The sequence below is a fragment of the Rosa rugosa genome, chromosome 2, assembly GCF_958449725.1.
Source record: "Rosa rugosa chromosome 2, drRosRugo1.1, whole genome shotgun sequence".
NCBI lineage: Eukaryota > Viridiplantae > Streptophyta > Magnoliopsida > Rosales > Rosaceae > Rosa > Rosa rugosa.
The window spans coordinates 30,330,507-30,355,054 of record NC_084821.1 but is presented as its reverse complement, the minus strand read 5'-3'; the positions used below and the strand labels follow the sequence as shown (position 1 = coordinate 30,355,054).

Here is a 24,548-nt window from a genome sequence, read left to right as displayed (position 1 = left end):
GTATGATTGAGTAGCTTTCTAGAGCTTGATTACATGTTTGATAGGATTAATCTTTGTGCTTTCACTTAGGTTAATTAGCGTTGAAAGTAAAATATGGGAAATCGTTTGCTTTCGAATGTTTCACATGATCAACTCCTTTCACATGACTTGGAAGAACAATGTAGGGTTAATTCGAATTTAATCATGAACTTGGTTTTAATCTTTGTTTCTTACATTGTATTCTTGTATTTTTGTTTTTGTTTATACTTAGTTTTAATTCTTATTTTTAATTTTCGAAAAACAAACCAAAAACCTAAAAACCCCCCTAAATTCGTGAATAGTGTTTATATGTGTAAATATTATACTTTGTTTTATTTTAATTGTTTAAATTGTCTTACATTGACAGGTGTACCCTCAATCCCCGGAATAGAACGATCCCTACTTGCTTATACTACTAATGATATTTCTAGGGTTAAATTATATGCTTGCTTTGAGCGTATCATGAATTTTGTATGACATGTGATAGATGCCAAAGAACCGGTAATTTAGGACCCAAAGATCAAATGCCTTTGAACTCTATTGTTGTTGTCGAAATTTTTGATATATGGGGTATTGATTTTATGGGACCTTTTCCTTCATCGAATGGTTTTCTCTATATTCTTTTGGCTGTTGATTATGTTTCCAAGTGGGTGGAAGCGAAAGCCACCAGGAGTAATGATTTTAAAGTTGTTGCAGAGTTTATAAGATCTCACATTTTTAGTAGGTTTGGAATGCCAAGAACTATCATTAGTGATGGAGGTTCTCACTTTTGCAACAAGACCATTGAGGCTTTGCTTAGGAAGTACAACGTTACTCATAAGGTTTCGACGCCTTATCATCCTCAAACGAGTGGACAAGCAGAAGTTTCAAATAGGGAGATCAAGAGGATACTTGAGAAAACCGTGGGGCCTTCAAGGAAAGATTGGAGTCAACGTTTAGAGGATGCATTATGGGCATATAGGACGGCCTACAAGACACCAATTGGGATGTCACCATTTCGTTTGGTGTATGGAAAGCCGTGCCACTTGCCTGTGGAGTTGGAGCATAAAGCTTGGTGGGCAGTTAAGACATTTAACTTGGATCTGGATGAAGCTGGCCTACACAGAAAGTTGCAACTCAATGAACTTGAGGAAATTCGGAATGAGGCCTATGATAGTGCACGGATTTACAAGGAAAAGACAAAGGCTTTTCATGATAAGATGATTCGTGGAAAGACCTTTGTAGTTGGTCAAAAAGTTCTTTTATTTCATTCTAGATTACGCCTTTTTCCTGGTAAGTTGCGTTCTAGATGGGTTGGTCCTTTTATTGTTACTAAAGTTTTTTCTCATGGTGCTATACAGATAAGGAGCCCCGTGATAGGAGCATTTTAATGCGACGTTTTAACTGCATTTCCTTACATTTCTTGCGTCATTTCCTTAGTAAAACTCTGTTTAGGAAAGTTTCCATTCTTTGATTGGGAAAGTTCCTATTTGTAGAAAGTTTCCATTTTTCTTAGTTTCTATTTTCCATTTTTAGAAAGTTTCTATTCTTGTAGTTTTCATTTCTCATTTCTGGCAAGTTTCTATTTTTCATTTTTAGTAACTTTCTATTTTTCATTTTTGGTAAGTTTCTATTTTTCAAATTAGGTAAGTTTCTATTTTCTCATACTAGTTTCTATTTTCAGGACCTCCGAGCTAAAAAGTGGAAATGAACGCACGAATGGAAAGAGGAGCCTGCGAACATCAAGACAAACAAATATGAGAGAAAACGGTCCACACATTTGAGCAGAAATGAAGAAACAAGCTTTCCTAGTGCAACCAGGAAACCCTGCGAAATGGAGGAGAGCTTACCAATGAAGTTTCCAACGCAACTATGAAAAGAAATGAAGAAAATAAAGTGTTGTGACGTTGGAAGATGACATGGCATAGAAGTGACGCATGGGGGCCCAAAAACTCTCAAGACTTGTTGGATTTTCGGCTAATTGGATAAAAGCCCACCAAAGCCCATGGAACTAGGGTTTGTGACGCAAAACCTAGCCCTAAAGATGTTTTGCCGTGAACTTGCAAGAGAGAAACAAGGAAGAGGCGTCCAAAAATCAGAAATTAAAAAGAGATTTTCTAGGGAGATTATCTAGGGCTATTTTTATGGAAAGAAAATACTTGGAGATAAACCCTAGAAGCTTTGCCGTGAAAAAGGAAGAGATAAACAAGGGAGAACGTGAAATTCCTAGGGTTTTGGACGGCAAAGATATTCCCTAGAGAGTTTTAAGGAAAGAGAAAAAGGTGGAGACCAAGAAAAGCTCAAATGAAGTCTAGATACATTCCTACATTCCCTAAAGAGTTTTGGCCGAATTTAAAGACAGAAAATCAGAAATTATCTCAAGAATTTCGGCAAGAAAATCAAGGGAAATATTCTAGGAAATTATGTGATTGGTTGAGACACCTTATAGGGCTTATGTGGCAAGAAGTCATTGGAGGAAATTATGTGGAAGTGCAAGCAATAGCCGTGAGCTTTTCTAGGGTTTTGGACGGCATGGAGACCTAGTGGCCGTCCCCTATATATTCCTCTCTTCTCTCAACGTCAAGAGTTTCCACTTTTGCGTTTTACAACTTTAGAAAAAAATCAGAAAACTCTCTCTAGCTTAGCCGTGTTCTTCTCCATCCTCTAGGGCAACCACGAAGTTCAAGCAAGGCCAAGGAAGAAGAGGACAAGCCGTGCACATCATCCATCACCATCCTTGAAGATTGCTTTCGAAATTCAAGAGACCATTCATCCATCTCCATCTCTTGGTGTAATTCGATTCTCCTTGTAACCTTTGCTTTGTAATTTTCGTTGGTTATGCCCTAGTTGACACATATGTTGATAGGAGCATTTTAATGCGACGTTTTAACTGCATTTCCTTACATTTCTTGCGTCATTTCCTTAGTAAAACTCTGTTTAGGAAAGTTTCCATTCTTTGATTGGGAAAGTTCCTATTTGTAGAAAGTTTCCATTTTTCTTAGTTTCTATTTTCCATTTTTAGAAAGTTTCTATTCTTGTAATTTTCATTTCTCATTTCTGGCAAGTTTCTATTTTTCATTTTTAGTAACTTTCTATTTTTCATTTTTGGTAAGTTTCTATTTTCAGGACCTCCGAGCTAGAAAGTGGAAATGAACTCACAAATGGAAAGAGGATCTTGCGATCACCAAGGGGAGCAAAGATGAAGAACAATGAGCCACAGAAATGAGCAGAAATGAAGGAAAGAAGTTTTCCTGGTCCAACCAGGAAACCCTGCGGAAAGGAGGAAAGCCCACCAATGAAGTTTCCAACGTTACTATGAAAAAAAAAGAAATGGAAAAATAAAGTGTTGTGACGTTGGAAGATGACATGGCATAGAAGTGACGCATGGAGGCCCAAAAACTCTCAAGACTTGTTGGATTTTCGGCTAATTGGATAAAAGCCCACCAAAGCCCATGGAACTAGGGTTTGTGACGCAAACCCTAGCCCTAAAGATGTTTTGCCGTGAAATTGCAAGAGAGAAACAAGGAAGAGGCGTCCAAAAATCAGAAATTAAAAAGAGATTTTCTAGGGAGATTATCTAGGGCTATTTTTATGGAAAGAAAATACTTGGAGATAAACCCTAGAAGCTTTGCCGTGAAAAAGGAAGAGATAAACAAGGGAGAACGTGAAAATCCTAGGGTTTTGGACGGCAAAGATATTCCCTAGAGAGTTTTAAGGAAAGAGAAAAAGGTGGAGACCAAGAAAAGCTCAAATGAAGTCTAGATACATTCCTACATTCCCTAAAGAGTTTTGGCCGAATTTAAAGACAGAAAATCAGAAATTATCTCAAGAATTTCGGCAAGAAAATCAAGGGAAATATTCTAGGAAATTATGTGATTGGTTGAGACACCTCATAGGGCTTATGTGGCAAGAAGTCATTGGAGGAAATTATGTGGAAGTGCAAGCAATAGCCGTGAGCTTTTCTAGGGTTTTGGACGGCATGGAGACCTAGTGGCCGTCCCCTATATATTCCTCTCTTCTCTCAACGTCAAGAGTTTCCACTTTTGCGTTTTACAACTTTAGAAAAAAATCAGAAAACTCTCTCTAGCTTAGCCGTGTTCTTCTCCATCCTCTAGGGCAACCACGAAGTTCAAGCAAGGCCAAGGAAGAAGAGGACAAGCCGTGCACATCATCCATCACCATCCTTGAAGATTGCTTTCGAAATTCAAGAGACCATTCATCCATCTCCATCTCTTGGTGTAATTCGATTCTCCTTGTAACCTTTGCTTTGTAATTTTCGTTGGTTATGCCCTAGTTGACACATATGTTGATAGGAGCATTTTAATGCGACGTTTTAACTGCATTTCCTTACATTTCTTGCGTCATTTCCTTAGTAAAACTCTGTTTAGGAAAGTTTCCATTCTTTGATTGGGAAAGTTCCTATTTGTAGAAAGTTTCCATTTTTCTTAGTTTCTATTTTCCATTTTTAGAAAGTTTCTATTCTTGTAATTTTCATTTCTCATTTCTGGCAAGTTTCTATTTTTCATTTTTAGTAACTTTCTATTTTTCATTTTTGGTAAGTTTCTATTTTCAGGACCTCCGAGCTAGAAAGTGGAAATGAACTCACAAATGGAAAGAGGATCTTGCGATCACCAAGGGGAGCAAAGATGAAGAACAATGAGCCACAGAAATGAGCAGAAATGAAGGAAAGAAGTTTTCCTGGTCCAACCAGGAAACCCTGCGGAAAGGAGGAAAGCCCACCAATGAAGTTTCCAACGTTACTATGAAAAAAAAAGAAATGGAAAAATAAAGTGTTGTGACGTTGGAAGATGACATGGCATAGAAGTGACGCATGGAGGCCCAAAAACTCTCAAGACTTGTTGGATTTTCGGCTAATTGGATAAAAGCCCACCAAAGCCCATGGAACTAGGGTTTGTGACGCAAACCCTAGCCCTAAAGATGTTTTGCCGTGAAATTGCAAGAGAGAAACAAGGAAGAGGCGTCCAAAAATCAGAAATTAAAAAGAGATTTTCTAGGGAGATTATCTAGGGCTATTTTTATGGAAAGAAAATACTTGGAGATAAACCCTAGAAGCTTTGCCGTGAAAAAGGAAGAGATAAACAAGGGAGAACGTGAAAATCCTCGGGTTTTGGACGGCAAAGATATTCCCTAGAGAGTTTTAAGGAAAGAGAAAAAGGTGGAGACCAAGAAAAGCTCAAATGAAGTCTAGATACATTCCTACATTCCCTAAAGAGTTTTGGCCGAATTTAAAGACAGAAAATCAGAAATTATCTCAAGAATTTCGGCAAGAAAATCAAGGGAAATATTCTAGGAAATTATGTGATTGGTTGAGACACCTCATAGGGCTTATGTGGCAAGAAGTCATTGGAGGAAATTATGTGGAAGTGCAAGCAATAGCCGTGAGCTTTTCTACGGTTTTGGACGGCATGGAGACCTAGGGGCCGTCCCCTATATATTCCTCTCTTCTCTCAACGTCAAGAGTTCCCACTTTTTGCGTTTTACAACTTTAGAAAAAATCAGAAAACTCTCTCTAGCCTAGCCGTGTTCTTCTCCATCCTCTAGGGCAACCACGAAGTTCAAGCAAGGCCAAGGTAGAAGAGGACAAGCCGTGCACATCATCCATCACCATCCTTGAAGATTGCTTTCGAAATTCAAGAGACCACATCACCTTTTCGTTCATCACCATCTCCATCTCTTGGTGTAATCCGATTCTCCTTGTAACCTTTGCTTTGTAATTTTCGTTGGTTATGCCCTAGTTGACACATATGTTAGAACAAATATTGGTTTCTGAAATTTTATGATTAATTGTTAATTTTCAGATTCATGTTTTGCGATTTATGGTTGCTTATGTGTGAGTGTTTGATTAAATTTGCATGATAGAAATCTTTTGTATGTTAATCTTAAAGGGTTCGAAACTTTTAGGGTTTTTATATAATTGGTGCTACGAATTTAAGAACATGAATCAACTTTTTGGTTTTGTGTTCTTAAATCAGTAAGTAGTAAAGGTTTTGTACAAAAACCGAATTTAATCAAAGAAGATTGCAATTAGGTGGACTTTTTCATACTAAGTTGCACATTTGAATTGATAGCCTTTCTAGATGCTTAATGCGTTAAACGTGTATGATTGACTAGCTTTCTAGGGCTTGAATGCATGTTTGATAGGATTAGTCTATGTGCTTTCACTTAGATTAATTAGCGTTGAAAGTAAAATATGGGAAATTGTTTGCTTTGAACGTTTCACATGATCAATTCCTCTTGCATGACTATGATGAACAATGATGAACTTGGATTAATTTTAATCATATGTTTCAATTTTGATCTTTGTTCTTGCATTCCATTTATATTTTTATGTTTTAGCATTTTAATTATTTTGTTAACTTAGTTTAATTTTCAGAAAAACCAAAATCAAAAACCCCCTTTTAATTCGTAAATAATGTGCATATGTGTAAATATTATACTTTGTTTTAATTTTAATTGTTTAATTGTTTGACAATGACAGGTGTACCCTCAATCCCCGGAATAGAACGATCCCTATTTACTTTGTACTACTAATGACATTTCAGGGTTAAATTATGCGCTTGCTTTAAGCGTATCAATTTTTGGCGCCGTTGCCGGGGATTGAAAAATCATTTGTCATATTGTGAATATATGTTGTTTTGTTTATATTGTGATCGTAAAAAAAAAAAAAAATAAATAAATAAATAAATAAATATTACTTGTTAATTATTTTGTAATTGTCGAAAATTAGTTAATTAATTACTTAGTGATAGGAGCATAAAATGCGACGTTAATAATGTTTAAACCCTATATTTTGCTAAGTTATTTCCTTTATCTTGATCACTTTAACTTAGTTAGTGTTTTTACAGGTAAAATGGAGTCTCAAAGTCCAAAAATGGCTAAGGAAGGCACAAGTAGTGCAGAAATGAAGAAAAATGAAGAAATGGAAGTTTCCCAGTTTGACTAGGAAAAAGAATCCCAGTTGGAGTAGGAGTCTGAAGCTGACTTGGACTAGGAGTTCTACTTGGACAAGGAAACCCAATTCTACTCAGATAAGGAAATCTAGTATGATAAGGAGTCCCTGCTGGATAAGGATTACTCAAGAAGGTTCCGGAAGAGTGTAGAAGTATCTCGGAAAAGAAAGCAGTATTCAACTAGGAAACCTACTTGCATATGGAGTTCTACTCATACTAGGAGAGCCTTGGAATGTTCATGAAGAATCTAGAAGTCTCAAGAAGATCATATGCCGTGCACATGGAAGAGAAAGCAACAAGGAATTCGGATTTCAAAGCAATATGGAGTTTGGATTTCTAGTTGAGTATGGATTGGAATTGCCGTGAGATTCTTGAAGGTTCTAGGGAGTTCTTGACGTTTCATTCTTCAATAAGGCGTGGAAGACATGTGAGAGGCATGTGATGTGAAGGAAAACCTAAATGGACTTAAGTTGTGCTTTAAAAGTCAAATCCATTACAGATTCGGATTACTGCCTGTGCAGATCAGTCAACTTCAACGGAGCATAGAAAATCGCTCAGAGCTCAGAAAATTATGATCTTTATATGGTTGGAAAGCTACAGATGTCTTGTTTCCAGAACATTTTACAGCTCGTCGATATCTATTTTCTAGAGGAAGTTATGGCCGTTTTAGTACACTGAGGTCAAGACTGCCGGAAATCTACTTTGTGCCAAACAAGTCCTAAATCAACACAACTTTGGAGAAACCAAGTAGAAACGAATTGGGAGTGCCTTGGGACGTTCTCCTATATATACCTTGTGTATTAGACGTCTCAAGGTTGACACAGATTCTCCACAATTTCGTGTCTCACCGGTTTGCTCTTGAGTTTCAGGTTTTCGCATCTTGCAAGTTCTTGCCGTGCCATCCTCCATCCTTTGCCGTGATCTTCATCTTGTGTTGCTGCCTTGGATCTGCTTTGGACCTTGGGACGTAGTCAAGGGTTGTTCTTACCATCTTCATCATGTTTTCTTCTCGGTTTTGTGACTTGTTAGATAGAAATTCTGTTTTTGTTTTTCTTTGTGTAAAACCGAAACCATGAGTTAACTTTCTGAATTTTGGATGCAATTTTGATATGCTTTTCTATGATTGATGTGTTTGTGTGTTTTTGATCTTGATTAATTGCCGAAATATGGAATGATAATCTGGTTTTGTTTTATAGATAACTTTTATGTGTTCTTGTTCTTTGGTGGCCAACTTAGGATGATTGCATGTAATTGGAGCTAGTAATTAGGTAAAACGCTTCGGGACCCTAATTCGATATAGTAGTAAAGGCTTTGTACAAAGGTCGAGATCAGATTATGCATGTAATGAAAAGATTCGCTTCGAGTACTTGAATTTGCATGTTTATTGACTAAACTTTCACTTGCTCTTAATGATTTGAATGCATGAGATTATGAGTCGCTTCGATTGTGTGATACTTGCATTTGAAATATGTTGGTTTGGCGCTTCGTCGATCAATTGCGTAAAGGGAAGTCATATAAGGGACATTGGGCGCTTGTAACTTTGTTTCTTGGTTGATATCTTTCCATGGTAATTAACAAGATTAAGGGATGCATGAATATGTTGTTCTTGAAAGGTTCTTGATAAATTGTTTTCCAAAAATTCTTCTTTTCCCACCTATGTAAATAAAATGTTTTAATCTTTTATTTGTTTCTGAAAATTTCTGTTTTCAATCTTCAAAAAAACCCCCCATTTTTATGTTATGTGTTTTTGTATATTTGTAAATAATTAAAATTAACTTAGAGTTTTTAGGTAGCATGTTCATATAAATAATAAATAAAATAAAAAAATGTTTTTAAATTCGTGAATAGTGATCCGTGAATAGTAAATATGTGTTAGTGTTTTCTAGGAATTAATTTGGTGTTTTTTAGGGATTTGTTTTGTGTTTTTTAGGGATTGCTAAAATTTAGGGATTCTCTTGGTGTTTTTTAGGGATTTTGTTTTCTTGTAGATTAAGTAATTCTAAGTAGATAATAACTAGTAATCCTTGTTGTATATGGATTCCCTATGTGATATGGACTTGTAAATTGTGTATAAATAGGAGTGGGATTTCCAAAACCTTTTCTAACTTGTTTTCACTCTTTCCTTCGAATTCTTTGTGTATATATATGTGATTTTCGTTGCTCTCTATTGTTCATTGTTCTCTAGATTCGTGTGAATGTATGTATGTTCTCTCTCTTTTCTTTGTTGTTCTAATTCTAAGCATGCTTGTAACTTGTAAAATATTTTTGTGAAATTGTATATGTTTGTTCTTTAATTTCGTGACTTGTAAATTCTTTTCTTTAATTTGTTCTCACATGTTAGCACCCTCAATCCCCGGTTTAGAACGATCCCTGCTTACTCTATACTAAAGCTCGACATTTTCAGGGTTTAAATTGGCGATGCTTTTGCACGTATCACTTAGGTTGTTATTTTTATTGTTGAACACGAGTTTAATTGTTAGTTGTAAATTAAAGAAGGAATAGGTGAAGTCGTGTTTATTAATATTGGCCTAAACCCCTTATTGGTACCTAGTTCAGGTCCCTTAAGGTTGAGGGCGGCCTTTATTAACATTCATTGATCTGTCTTCACACTTAGGACCTTTTATATCCAAGTAAGTATAGCCTATGTGAAATGGTGTCTAGGAAGGGGACAACGTTCATAACGGGTTTTGGATTCAGAAGTGCTTACAAATGGGCGTAAACCTCAATGAGGGAGTAGCCTATGCCAAAATGGATCCTACCTCTTGTGTTCGCCCTCCCCTACCTGGCCATTTCAGTAAGGTTGCCCAAAGGATGTAGGAGGGACTTAGTGTCTAGACGACTATACTTGGGCCGCACGTCCACTTGATTTACCGCTTGGAATTAAAGTTGATATCAATAATATTTATGACAAAAGAAAATGTAAGAAATTGTTGTGACACTTACGGTATATTGGATTAAACATAATCTCGGAAAGGAAGCTGTTACAGCCCATTGCACTCTGAGATTCCCTGTTCCCGTACCTAAGTGTTGAAAATAAATTTAAAAATAAAAGAAGAAAAAAAAAATAATAAAAAAAAATAAAAAAAAAAATAATAAAATAAAAAAAGTTAATTAGATGTGAATAGTGACGTTTTGTACGTTCTGTGAAAGTTTTGTGTGTTTTATGTCTAATTATACTTGTAAAGAAATATACTTAAAGATAATAAAATGGAGTTATGAATTTTGTTAAATACTTAATTGTTGTGAGTGTGTAAAATCGTATGAGTAGACAAGGGCCCTTTTGTTAATATTGGCCTTAACCCTTCATTCGTACCTTTCTAAGGTCGTATGAGGTTGAGGGCGGCCTTTATTAGCACTTGGAGAACAGTTTAACACATGAGTCATTTCCAAGCTGAGTAAGGGGCATTACAGATGGTGTCTTAGGTTGAGACCCTGGGTGATGGGTTCAAATTGGATCTCAGAGATACTACAGACTGTGCGTAAACCACAATGTGGAAGTAGCCGATAGGGGCGTAAACCTCAATGAGGGAGTAGCCTCCGTAGTATCACCAAAATGAGTCCTCCCTCTCACTTACTTCTTAATCTGGCTATCTGGCCTTCTGAAACAAAGGAAAGTGACTTATGTCTAAGCGACTATCCCTATATCGTAGCTCACCAATAGTAGTGGTTTCTATTGGGCTCGACTTACAACTTGGAATCAAGTGAGTTCTTAACTATGTTTATAACATTTCTATGTAAAAATAAAATATTTGTACATACCCTTCACATGTAAATTGGTTTGTTTTCTTACTTCTCTTACTTGTACACACTTTGTAAGTCTCTTTTGTTGAATTGTGAATAGTGACGTTCTTGTATAAAATATTAATTTGTATTTCTTGTATTTTGTAATTTACTAACTTGTGTACTTCTTAATGTTGTTCAGGATATCCATGAATGACCGAGCCTTCTAAAATCCCTAGTGTACGAGAGATTGAAGAAAGACTTGCTCGTTTGAAGAATCCTCCACAACTTGAGTACAGAAGACCTTCCTCTTTGCCATTCAAAGATTACAAATTTAACGAGCAAGGGAAGAGGATCTATTCTTCTGAGGAGTCCACATCACCTACACCTACTCCATCTCCACCTTCACGTACACCTTCACCTTTGGTTTCGTCCAACTCCACACCACCACCTTCACCACCACCTGAAGAAGTTCAAGAAGAGAGAATGGCATCCATTAGGGAACTATCCACAGCAACAGTCGAGGGAGGACCCCCTACGGGCATTGTGTACCCTGCCCCTGCTGCAGGAAGACAAGCAGAGTTTGAACTGAAGCGTGGGCTGTTACACCAACTCCCTATGTTCCATGGGCTACCTATGGAGGACGCCAACAGGCATCTTAGAGCATTTCAGGTTGTGTGTTCTAACATGCAACCACAAGGAGCAGATGAGAACATTCTGAAGATGAAGGCATTTCCATTCTCCTTAGCTGACAGAGCCAAAGATTGGCTATATGAGATTCCTGCTGGACGTATCACCTCTTGGGAAACAATGAGGAAGGCCTTCTTGGAACGATACTTCCCAGCTTCCAAGGTCATCACACTCAGGAAGAAGCTTAGTGGAATTGAACAAGCTCCAGATGAGTCCTATTCTGCCTATTTTGAGAGGTTCAATTCCTTACTTGCGCAATGTCCTCAACATCAGATGAAGGATGAGACCCTACTGACATGCTTTTATGAGGGACTCTTACCCTTAGAGAGGCAAATGCTCGATGCTGCAGCTGGAGGAGCTTTTGTGGACAAGTCACCTGCAGCTGGAAAGGAACTTATTGAAAATCGTGCCCTAAACACTCAACAGTATGAGGGTGTGAGACAGACCACTCGTAGGGTCAATGAGGTGAGCACTAGTCCTGCCATTGCGGATCAATTGAGCAAACTCACCCTTCTTGTGAACAAGGTAGCGACTATTCAAGGCCAAGGAGGACCTTCTGCTTGTGGGGTATGCTCTACCCAAGGACATCCTACGGATCAATGTCCTCAACTAAGTGAGAATGGTGGTTGGGAGTCTGTGAATGCCATAGGAGGCTATCAAAGGAACCAAGGGGGTCCCCAACGTCCAAGGTATGATCCATATTCGAATACCTATAACCCTGGATGGAGGGATCACCCCAACTTCAAGTGGACCAACAATGAGAATGTTCAGAATCCTCTTGGTGGGAGTTTCCAACGTCCTCAAGGACCTTCATTTCAAGGACCTTCTTTTCAAAGGCCTTACATGCCTCCACAACACAACTCAGGGAATTCAAACTCCTACTATGATAAGACTATTGAGGCATTGACTAATTCCACTCAGGCATTGACTAGTGCCACACAGACTTTGATGCAAGGACAACAGACCCACACCAAGGACATTGCTGAACTCAAAAAGCAGATGGGACAAGTGGTGGACTTCATGACCAAGTTTCATGAAACTGGTAGGCTTCCGAGCAACACAATTCCAAACCCAAAAGGAGGCTCTGAAGGCCCACCCAACTGAGGACGAGAGGAAACCAAGTCTAGGCTGAAAGACTATAAACATTAAGCGCTGCTTGGGAGGCAACCCAATTCAGAAGTAGCTGTGGAGGAGCCTTCAACGCAGATTTTCTTCTTCTTCCCTACTTCTTTATTTTTGTAACTTTTGTTTTTCTTTGAACTTTATTTTCGTAAGTTTCATCTCTTATTGCTTAAGTGTTTCATTGCATGCTTGTGATTGATTACATTGAGGACAATGCAATATTTAAGTGTGGGGGAAGGGATTTATATTTTGTCTTTTATTTTTTGAGTCATATATTGAAAACTACAAAAAAAAAAAACAAAATCGAAAAATGTCATAAAAATAAAAATTTCGTTGCTTTTGTTTTTGTTTTGAGTCTTAGGATGCCCTTTCAACTGTCTAGGATGATTCTATATCTCTGAAATCATGACTAACAGAGGATCACGAAATTGAGATGACTTAAAATGGTATTCTTTGGTTAATTGAGATATATGAAAAATATGTGCCTTGTAGTGGATATGGATTTCGAAACTTTGGTACAGAATATGAGCATGTTAAGATGAGTTTTGATTCATATAAACCCATGTGAGATAATTGAACCATGTTCCTTTTTCTTGGAGTGAATGAAAAATATATATTCTTAATTTCTTGGCGATGTTTTGATGATCTCATTATTCTTTCATCTTGATTGACTACTTGCCATAGATTAAGTTTGATGGACTAGAGAATGCTAGAATTCACTCTTGTGCTTGTTGAGACGTTATATCAATACATGACCCTGATTCTGGAAAGGATAGAGGCACCCTAGGAATTACCACCATTGCCAAATGAACCTGTGTCCCTAATTGTGCCCGTCGTGGGACTCCCCTAGATAAACCCCTTTGAGCCTACGTTAAGCCTTTTCTTTCATCACCCTTAAAATCTTTAACCTAAGCCTTAGTATAGCTATAACCCTACCCTTTGTCCTAAGGACTTAGTGGAGCTAAATTGAGATTTTACTTGAAGATTTGACGTCAATATTGAAGAATAAGAAGAGGTGAAAGTTCAAGTGTGGGGGTAAACTTGTCCATGAATGAAAAATGTATGAAAAAGCCGAGAAAAAGAAAAAGAAAAAGGAAAAAATGAAAATATGTAAACGGCTAAGAAAAAGAAAAGAGAATATGTTATGGACTTTAGTACCCCATACTTAGTGATCTTGGAGTTTGCTTTGAATTGAAGGCCCACTACAGAAAAATTTGGCCTTTGTCCATTTCACTAGAGTTCAAGGGAAGTTTACAATGAAGATTGGGCCCAACATGAAGACATTAGGCCCTTTTATGTGACCACTAGGAGAAAGTGACGTTTTTGCAATGCCTTGGTGACATATTTCGAGGACTCTCTACATTTACAGAAGCTCTACTAGGTTTTTAGGACACTTTGTTAAATTCCTTACCCTTCGTTTCTTTAAACCTTGAGCCATGGCCCCATTACAACCTTTGAGGGGACCTTCTTGATCCTTAAGATGGGACAGCCTTTGATGTGGAGATGAGTTACAAGAGTTGAACCTATGGCTTGGGTCCATCTGTGCAAGTAGTTGATATCCTTCATGAGATCTTTAAAGAAAATTATACTTGTGCTTTCGTTTCTTGCATTATGTGATATACTTGCTATCTTTCACATATACTTGAGTGTATAAGCTTTTAAGCATTGCCATGATCTGAGAGAAGAAAGAGTGGATATACCTTGTGAGGGATTGAATCAAACTTGTTTGAAGCATGCTTAACAGAAACCATCACCATTGTTCCAACCAAGTCCTACTTGTGTATACGTGAATTATGTGTTTGAATTAACTCTCGAATGCCTAAACAATGATTCTTGGTGAAGTGCTAATCTTGGTGTTGTGAAAGTAAGAGATTGCTGAGACAAAAAGTTAAAGGGCAATAGAGTCTGTTTGTTTGAGTCTTTAATTTTCGTTGAGTCTTAGTGTGATTTTGCTAAGGGACTAGCAAAAGCTAAGTGTGGGGGAATTTGATAGGAGCATTTTAATGCGACGTTTTAACTGCATTTCCTTACATTTCTTGCGTCATTTCCTTAGTAAAACTCTGTTTAGGAAAGTTTCCATTCTTTGATTGGGAAAGTTCCTATTTGTAGAAAGTTTCCATTTTTCTTAGTTTCTATTTTCCATTTTTAGAAAGTTTCTATTCTTGTAATTTTCATTTCTCATTTCTGGCAAGTTTCTATTTTTCATTTTTAGTAACTTTCTATTTTTCATTTTTGGTAAGTTTCTATTTTCAGGACCTCCGAGCTAGAAAGTGGAAATGAACTCACAAATGGAAAGAGGAGCTTGCGATCACCAAGGGGAGCAAAGATGAAGAACAATGAGCCACAGAAATGAGCAGAAATGAAGGAAAGAAGTTTTCCTGGTCCAACCAGGAAACCCTGCGGAAAGGAGGAAAGCCCACCAATGAAGTTTCCAACGTTACTATGAAAAAAAAAGAAATGGAAAAATAAAGTGTTGTGACGTTGGAAGATGACATGGCATAGAAGTGACGCATGGGGGCCCAAAAACTCTCAAGACTTGTTGGATTTTCGGCTAATTGGATAAAAGCCCACCAAAGCCCATGGAACTAGGGTTTGTGACGCAAACCCTAGCCCTAAAGATGTTTTGCCGTGAAATTGCAAGAGAGAAACAAGGAAGAGGCGTCCAAAAATCAGAAATTAAAAAGAGATTTTCTAGGGAGATTATCTAGGGCTATTTTTATGGAAAGAAAATACTTGGAGATAAACCCTAGAAGCTTTGCCGTGAAAAAGGAAGAGATAAACAAGGGAGAACGTGAAAATCCTAGGGTTTTGGACGGCAAAGATATTCCCTAGAGAGTTTTAAGGAAAGAGAAAAAGGTGGAGACCAAGAAAAGCTCAAATGAAGTCTAGATACATTCCTACATTCCCTAAAGAGTTTTGGCCGAATTTAAAAACAGAAAATCAGAAATTATCTCAAGAATTTCAGCAAGAAAATCAAGGGAAATATTCTAGGAAATTATGTGATTGGTTGAGACACCTCATAGGGCTTATGTGGCAAGAAGTCATTGGAGGAAATTATGTGGAAGTGCAAGCAATAGCCGTGAGCTTTTCTAGGGTTTTGGACGGCATGGAGACCTAGGGGCCGTCCCCTATATATTCCTCTCTTCTCTCAACGTCAAGAGTTCCCACTTTTTGCGTTTTACAACTTTAGAAAAAATCAGAAAACTCTCTCTAGCCTAGCCGTGTTCTTCTCCATCCTCTAGGGCAACCACGAAGTTCAAGCAAGGCCAAGGAAGAAGAGGACAAGCCGTGCACATCATCCATCACCATCCTTGAAGATTGCTTTCGAAATTCAAGAGACCACATCACCTTTTCGTTCATCACCATCTCCATCTCTTGGTGTAATCCGATTCTCCTTGTAACCTTTGCTTTGTAATTTTCGTTGGTTATGCCCTAGTTGACACATATGTTAGAACAAATATTGGTTTCTGAAATTTTATGATTAATTGTTAATTTTCAGATTCATGTTTTGCGATTTATGGTTGCTTATGTGTGAGTGTTTGATTAAATTTGCATGATAGAAATCTTTTGTATGTTAATCTTAAAGGGTTCGAAACTTTTAGGGTTTTTATATAATTGGTGCTACGAATTTAAGAACATGAATCAACTTTTTGGTTTTGTGTTCTTAAATCAGTAAGTAGTAAAGGTTTTGTACAAAAACCGAATTTAATCAAAGAAGATTGCAATTAGGTGGACTTTTTCATACTAAGTTGCACATTTGAATTGATAGCCTTTCTAGATGCTTAATGCGTTAAACGTGTATGATTGACTAGCTTTCTAGGGCTTGAATGCATGTTTGATAGGATTAGTCTATGTGCTTTCACTTAGATTAATTAGCGTTGAAAGTAAAATATGGGAAATTGTTTGCTTTGAACGTTTCACATGATCAATTCCTCTTGCATGACTATGATGAACAATGATGAACTTGGATTAATTTTAATCATATGTTTCGATTTTGATCTTTGTTCTTGCATTCCATTTATATTTTTATGTTTTAGCATTTTAATTATTTTGTTAACTTAGTTTAATTTTCAGAAAAACCAAAATCAAAAACCCCCTTTTAATTCGTAAATAATGTGCATATGTGTAAATATTATACTTTGTTTTAATTTTAATTGTTTAATTGTTTGACAATGACAGGTGTACCATCAATCCCCGGAATAGAACGATCCCTATTTACTTTGTACTACTAATGACATTTCAGGGTTAAATTATGCGCTTGCTTTAAGCGTATCATATGTTTGAACAAGTATTGTTTTCTGAGATTTTATGATTAATTGTTAATTTTCAGATTCATGTTTTGCGATTTATAGTTGCTTATGTGTGAGTGTTTGATTAAATTTGCATGATAGAAATTGTAATACCCCGAAAAATCCAAATTAAATTCTGTGGATTTTTAGAAATGATTTCACGATAGTGGGAGCGAGTACGAGGCTCGGAGGAATTGTGGAATTAGTTCGAACGATTAATTTTCGAAAAACGAACGTTATTTAGGGGGTCTCAAAAAGTGACTTTTTATACATTGGGAATTTGGGAAAACTTCCTTCATGAAAGTTGTAGAGGACATTAAACCGAGTGCGTGCATATGTGGTACGTAAAAATCGGAGTTCGTATGCGAAAGTTATAAGCAAAATATGAAAGTTACTGTTTATGGTAGATTGGTATAAATTTGAAATGTTACTGTAGCCAGGTAACTTTTCTTTCTTTTCTCTCTCCTTCCCCCGTGCTCTCTCATCTCTCTCTTCTGCAACTCTCTCTTTCTCTCTTCTGCAACCTCCTCTTTCACCACCTCTAGACCACCAAATGGCGAGCTGCGAGCATCGATAGACTCGTCTCTTCCTCCTTATCACGCATGTGGGAGTTGTTTACGACGATTTGGCCGGAAATGTGGAGATCGAAGCCAACATTTTTACTGTAGCAAATTAGTCAACGCCGATTTCCGGCCACCTCCAGTCATAAACCCAGGTCCATTAGAAGCGCCTTAAGCCGCTCTTCATGCTCGCCAAGTCTCATAACCCAGATCGAAGCATGGAGGAAGAAAGCATAATTGGAAAATTTCACTGTACATCGGAGTGCTTAATTGTTCGGCTACTTCAAGGTATTTTCTGACTTTGTCACAGTTGAGAAAGTGATTGGAAATGTTGAGATGATGCTGTGGATGAAATTTGGTGGCCAGAGGAGGTGGTTGACCGCCGCGTTGACCGCCGTTGACCGCCCACTGACCGCCGCTTGTGGCGGCGTATTCGACCATATTTTGAGTTTTTATTATCTAGGTGATGATCTACGCATCCTTACGAGCGTTTTGATATATTACAAGGTCATTTTAGAAAACGTTGATAAATAGTGAATTTATGTTTTGACGTTACTATTTAACGTTTTTACGTTTTATCTTCGGTTTACGATCTGTGAGGATCTGACCATCGGTTTTACTTCAAATTTGGATATGATGATCTTATGACTGTCCCAGTGGCTTTGTGTGGTCATGGGCGAAGATCCGACCGTTGGATCTTCGTATAAATGTAAAACAATGATTCGGAAGGCGATTCGTGAGAATCCGACCGTCAGATTTTCGTATAATTTTATGGAGATGTTTGTTAGAGTGATTCAAGAAGATCTGACCATTGGATCTTTGTGATAATTTTGGAGGATGATCCTAAGGGCGATCCGTGAGGATCTGACCGTTGGATCATCGTATAATTAGGATCCGACCGTTGGATCATCGTATAAATTCGATCTGACCGTTGGATCATCATTAAATTAGAATCCGACCGTTGGATTTCCGTATATGTGTTGTTTATGAATGATTGCTAAGTTAAGATCGTATCTGACTAGGTGATTGACGGTTTGAGTTGGTGGACGATTGTGGATCGTATTTTGAGCTGAATTGAAGACGCAGCGGGATTATCGAGGTGAGTAAACCTCACGTGGTTCATATTACGAACCCAATACAATTAATTGCTTATTTTGTTGCAATCATATGAACTATTGTTGGTATTACTAGACATTCCTGTGTGAATGTCTGTATATATATTATTACGTGAAATAATATGTATTGTTGGAGTTGTGTTGAGTTTATTGTTGAGAAACAATATATTGTGAGAGGTATTGAGTTTATTGTTGAGAAACAATATATTGTGAGAGGTGTTGAGTTTTATTGTTGAGGAACAATAAATTGTTGTGATCTGTGGAGATCACTAGGTCACGAGGTGACCATGGCATCTATTAGTGAATCACGCTCTCGTACCGGGCTGGTGGTTATTAATAGTATTAAATCGTAATCACGTCTGTGGCCGGACGAGTGGTTACGTTCAGTTAGAGCTCTAGTCTGTCTGCCAAATGTGGAGTGACCTTATGAGTGAAATTGAGAGTAACTCATAAGTGTCAATATATATATGGTAACCTTATGAGGGAAATTGAGAGTAACTCATAAGGGTCTATATATATATATGAGTCTGTCTACCAAATGTTGGGAAATCTTATGAGCGAATTTGAGAGTAACTCATAAGTGTCTATATATATATATGAGAGTGAGTGATCTTATGAGCTAAATTGAGAGTAACTCATAAGTGTCTACATATATATATGAGAGTGAGTGATCTTATGAGCTAAATTGAGAGTAACTCATAAGTGTCTATATATATATATGAGAGTGAGAAAGTAACGTGGGTTTGTGGTAGTCTTGAAATCTAATAAATCAACAGTTCTTTCTTGTTTACTCATACTGGCTGTAAAAAGCTTACCGGGTTTTGTGTTGTTGCAACTCCCGGTACACTATTCAAATTGTGTAGCGGGTAATCCTACAGGACAGGAGAACCAGGACGGTGATCGCGCGGTTAGAGCAATTGTTAGAGTTTTACAACAATTGTAAGTTGTGAGGTGTGTTATGCTCATTTGAGCTTTATAATATATTGTGAGAGTGAATTGTAATAATGAACTCGAAGTTTCGAGATTTGGATTTTGTAATTGTAATTATTCAGGTTTCGGATTTGAATTTATCATTCAAAATCCGGGGCGTGACAGTTTGGTATCAGAGCGTAAGGTGCATATTTGGTGATGTGTCAATACCTTCCGAGTGATGGCCCGTCTGCAGCGGATCCCCATCGTGTGCTCTTTGGTATTGGCTAAGTCATTGGGTATGCGTGAGTGTTGGGAGTTGTTTAGGCCGCTAGGTCGTTTAGGGAACGTGAATACATTCCCTATAGTATTGACTTGGTTAATATGAATTTGTATTTGACTTATACTGTGTTTTAAGTGTTATACAAGTATTAGCCAAGCATACTATACTCCTTAGGTGATGGATATTCGAAGGGGTTGTACTTAGAACCTTACAGTTGTCTTGTAGGTTCGTATGAGAATAAGTTCAGTGGCCGCGAGTTACAATCCTTGAGGAATAGGAACCTCTTGATTCAACTCTGTTAAGTCAACGAGGATTGTTTTATGGAAATGAGGTTCTTTTGATTGTTGAAGTGTTTGGTTGAAGGCATGGTCTGGACCTATGCTCGTCTGTAATGTGGATACGAGTATTAATCGATGGTAATTTTGCCTTTTTAAGTTGGATATACTAATGTTCTTGAATAGATTCTTGACTCATGTGGAGTTGTGAGTAGTGTTGCGGTTAGGGAAGGAATTATTGCGGTTACTTCTTCCTTGTGCTTGTAAGTTGTTAAGCAGGGTTTAAGGTGCGAGACAAGAATTTTATTTTGTGCTCGATGGTTAGAGAGGAGAGACCATTGTTTTGGGTTGTCGTTGAGTACTATAATTCCTTCAGAATCAGGATTGTTGGTAGAATTGGAATTAGTAGTAGTTTTGGTGATTCTGAATTTGAATTGAGTTCGCGAGATGTGTCTTATATACGTGGTTGATGTTACTTGCATCATTTTGGAACGATACGTTACGATTCACAAGGAAAACTGGATTTGAAATTTATTCATTTGAACACCATGGGTTGATGACCTGACCGTGACTTGTGAATATAGTTTTGTTCAAGTGAATGAAATTGAATTTTGTGGCCTTTGTGTGGTGAACTAGTTTTCTTAAGTTTTGGATCGTAGTATGGAGATGGGCTGCAGTGAATTTGAAGTTGTTGTGTGTTTTAAGTTTAAGTAGGCGGGACACTTAAAGTTTTGCAATGGAGTTGATTTTGGTGTAATTAATTGGGAGAGTTAGAATCAGTTCTTGTGAATGATGTTGGATGAGAGTGTGTGCCTTTGGTGATTGATTTTAGGTGTTATAGTTAAACGCAATTTCGGATATTGATTTTAGTGATTTTGTTAGGTATCCATAGTGGTTCAAGTGAATTACTATGTGATATGGAGTTTGATTTGATTTCTGAATCGCTAAATGTTAGGGATTGAATTGTGGTGAGTTTTTGTTGAAACAATTGATAGATGGAATTATCGAGATTCTATAAGAGTTGTAAGAGTAACTCTAAAAACGTGGGTTTTTCCTAGCTAACTCAGGATGTGTTTAGCTTTATAAATCCCTAATCCTATCGATGAAATTGTTGTGTTTGGTTTGACTCAGAGGATACTAGCTAGACCTCGATGCGACTTAATTGATTGTTGGATTCTTTTTGAGTGATTGTTTTTATTGCATCATTATGAAAGATGTGTGCAGTAGAGTTGTTTATGGTTTTGAAAATAGTATTGGGTGACCAAGGTTCGATCCTTGGTGTTGTTGTTGGTTAAACAAACAGGAAAGAAAACATGCACACCATCTTATTGAGTTTATATTACAAAAAAAAAAAAGAAAAAAAAAAAAGAAAAAGGAAAACGAGGACTATGCTGTACTAAGCCTAGTCAGCAGCTCCGGATGGGTTGAGGCTGAGCTCAAGAGAAACTGGAGATCCACGGTTGTAACCGCCTGAGCCACCGAAATAGTAATCATGTGCACTACCTTCCTCGGAAGTAGTCTTCAGGTTACCAAAGACGTCCTCGCCGTGCACGGGGAACAGAGGAAGAGTTTGAACCTCCTGGTGATCTCCTCCTCGTTGTTGCAGGGATGTTTGTCCTCCTGTTGTGCCAAAAGAGTTGTACTAGTATTAGTGTTGAAGTGTGAGGAAGAATATGAAACAGAATTTAAATCAAGAAATCCTACATTACCAGTAGAATAGGTGGAACCAAAGTTGAGATCAATGGATCTACCATCATCAGTAGAACTAGTGGACCCAAAATTGATGTCAATGGATCCACCAGCTGGCCCAAAATTGATGTCGATGGATCCACCAGCACCAGTAGAACCAGTGGACCCAAAATTGAGATCAATGGATCTACCAGTACCAAGAGAACTAGTTCTCATGGGCACTGGAGCGGCCTGATTACACCTATTCATCTGCTTCTCTCGAGCCCTGACGTTCTGGAACCAAAAGTAAATGTTCTTACCCTCAACATACCCATACTGGTTCAGCTGGAGACAGATCTCGTGAATCTGCTCTGTAGTTGGGCACTTAAATCCCTTGACATAGTAAAGATCCTTGAGGATTCTTATTTGTTCTGGAGTAGGAATCCACCTGGTACGGCTTCGCCAGAAATCCATGTTGGCACTACTTCCAGCTGCTTGGGTGTTTCCTCCCTCCTCTGTTGGTTGCTGTTGTTGTGGTTCCATTTGTTGCGGGGTTTGGAGCTCCATTAGTTGCAGAGTTCGTGGCTCTTGGGTCATGGGGTGAGAGGATGTGGAAATCGAGGAATACATGGTTTAGTGTTTGAGGGAGATTTTGTTAGAAGGATTGGAGTTGTTGAACTGGTGATTGGAGATCTGAGATTCTCAGAGGAAAGATGAGATCGAATCTTCAAATGGAAGAAAAGATCTGAGAAAGAAGGATTGAAGATTTGGAGGAAAAGATTGAAGATCTGAAAGTTCAGAGGAAAGATGGGATTGAATCAACTAGATGGGAGAGAAGATCAGAAGAGAAGGATTGAAATTGATGAAGAAAGGATTTGAGTTTCGAGAGGAAGGCTGCAGAGTTTGAGAGAGAATGGCTGGGGAAAATTTCTTTTCTTTGGTGTGAACAGTTTTTCTCCAGGATGCACCTATTTATAGAACGAGGTGAGCAGATCTCCACCGTTGGATGGACGATCTCTGAGATTCAATCCACGCGTTGGATTAAAGTCGCCCCGAAACCCGGAAAAGCTGTTGGCGCGTGGAGAGCGTGTAAGGGGACCGAGGGAATCTCGAGGCGCTGTGGCAGACAGCTGTAGCCGAAAGCAGATTTGACTGCCGTAAATCACGGAAGGGATAAGCCGTGACACAAGTGGGCCGTACTTGGGCCTGTCTCGGATCAAGGCATCACTGTAGCTGTGGGTGGAGGCCTGATGGGCCGAGTTTCAGAAACAGTTTTGGACATGATGGGCCGAGTTTCTGAAACAGTTTTGGATGAGTTGGGCTGGATTTCTGTAACAGTTTTGGATACGTTGGGCTGGGTTTCTGCAACAGTCTTGGATGTTTTGGGCCGAATTGTTTAAACAGTTGAAACAGTTGGTTTAAATAAAAGGATTTGTATGGATAATAACGTGAGCAGCCGTGCTCGAGTGGTTGAGTGTACAGTTCGTGTACAAGAGGTCTGAGGTTCGAACCTCGCCTCTCGTTTATTTTTATTATGTTCGTTATGACATAATAAGTATAAAATTTGTACACATTATATTAAGCACAGCTTGTGCTCCAGTGGTTGGGGGACAAAGGTTTCGTGCGGCAGGTTGAGGTTTCGAACCTTGCCTTCCCCGTTATTTTATTTATGTCGCTTATGACATAATAAATATAACACGTGAGCATATATTAATGAAGGCAGCTCTTGCTTCAGTGGTTGGGAGCAAAACCTTCGTGTTCGAGGTCGGGAGTTCGAACCTTACCTCTTACAAATATTTTTGGATCTCGTATATGCTTGATATACGGACGTGTATACGGTATGTACGGTATACATACGTATATACGGTCTGTACGGTATGTATACGTATATACAGTTGTACAGTATGCATACGTATATACGGTCTGTACGGTATACATACGTATATACAGTTGTACGGCATGCATACGTATATACGGTCTGTACGGTATGCATACGTATATACGGTATGTACAATTTCATACCGTAGCCGAGCTGGAAGTTGGTGGGCCGATTGGTAGGCCCAAATAGTAAGCCCAATTGTTCGGCCCGAATGGTAGGCCCAAATGTTAAGCCCAATCGTTCGGCCCGAATAGTAGGCCCAAATGTTAAACCCAAAGTGGTTTGGGCCGGTTCGAAATGTGGATGGTTCGGTTTCTTCGGCTCAATTGGCCAGCCTTAATGCTTAGCCCAAGGATTGAGCAAGCCCAAGTCATCATCACTGGGTCACATGTTTTATTGGCGTGCTTTGGAGAATGATTTGTTTTGAGTGATGCTAATTGAGTAGCGAAACGCTTTGTGGGAGTGTTTACTGTGCTTGTATGCCAGTACAGGGTGAAGATCTATGTGAGGATCTATGAGATAATCTCTGTGAAGATCTAAGTAATGATCTATGTGATGATCCATGTGATGATTTTGTGTAATTGATGTGGAGTGATGTTGAGCAGTTGTGTTGTGAGTTTACGTTTGTGATGAAAGGATTTAGTGGCCATAGGAATGTATTTTTATACAAAGGGCTGAGGCTTTGTAGATTACTACAGATTTGGAAAAGATGGAGATTCTATAGTTAGGTCAACCTTAATCGAGAGGAATTGACTTACGCTTAAATTTCGGGACGAAATTTCTTTAAGGAGGGTAGATTGTAATACCCCGAAAAATCCAAATTAAATTCTGTGGATTTTTAGAAATGATTTCACGATAGTGGGAGCGAGTACGAGGCTCGGAGGAATTGTGGAATTAGTTCGAACGATTAATTTTCGAAAAACGAACGTTATTTAGGGGGTCTCAAAAAGTGACTTTTTATACATTGGGAATTTGGGAAAACTTCCTTCATGAAAGTTGTAGAGGACATTAAACCGAGTGCGTGCATATGTGGTACGTAAAAATCGGAGTTCGTATGCGAAAGTTATAAG

At 38.2% G+C, this 24,548-nt stretch overlaps 1 protein-coding gene across 1 annotated transcript in view; it reads left to right on the top strand.

Annotated features, from left to right (window-relative positions):
* Positions 1–542: 542 nt before the first annotated feature.
* LOC133730624 (uncharacterized) overlaps positions 543–24,548 on the top strand; it is a gene marked incomplete at its 3' end in the record, with an annotated part of 116,821 nt that continues 92,815 nt past the window's right edge. The window contains exon 1 of the mRNA XM_062158178.1: positions 543–1,310. Within this exon, the coding sequence (XP_062014162.1) occupies positions 543–1,310 (768 nt within the window). The remainder of the gene's footprint in view (positions 1,311–24,548) is intronic.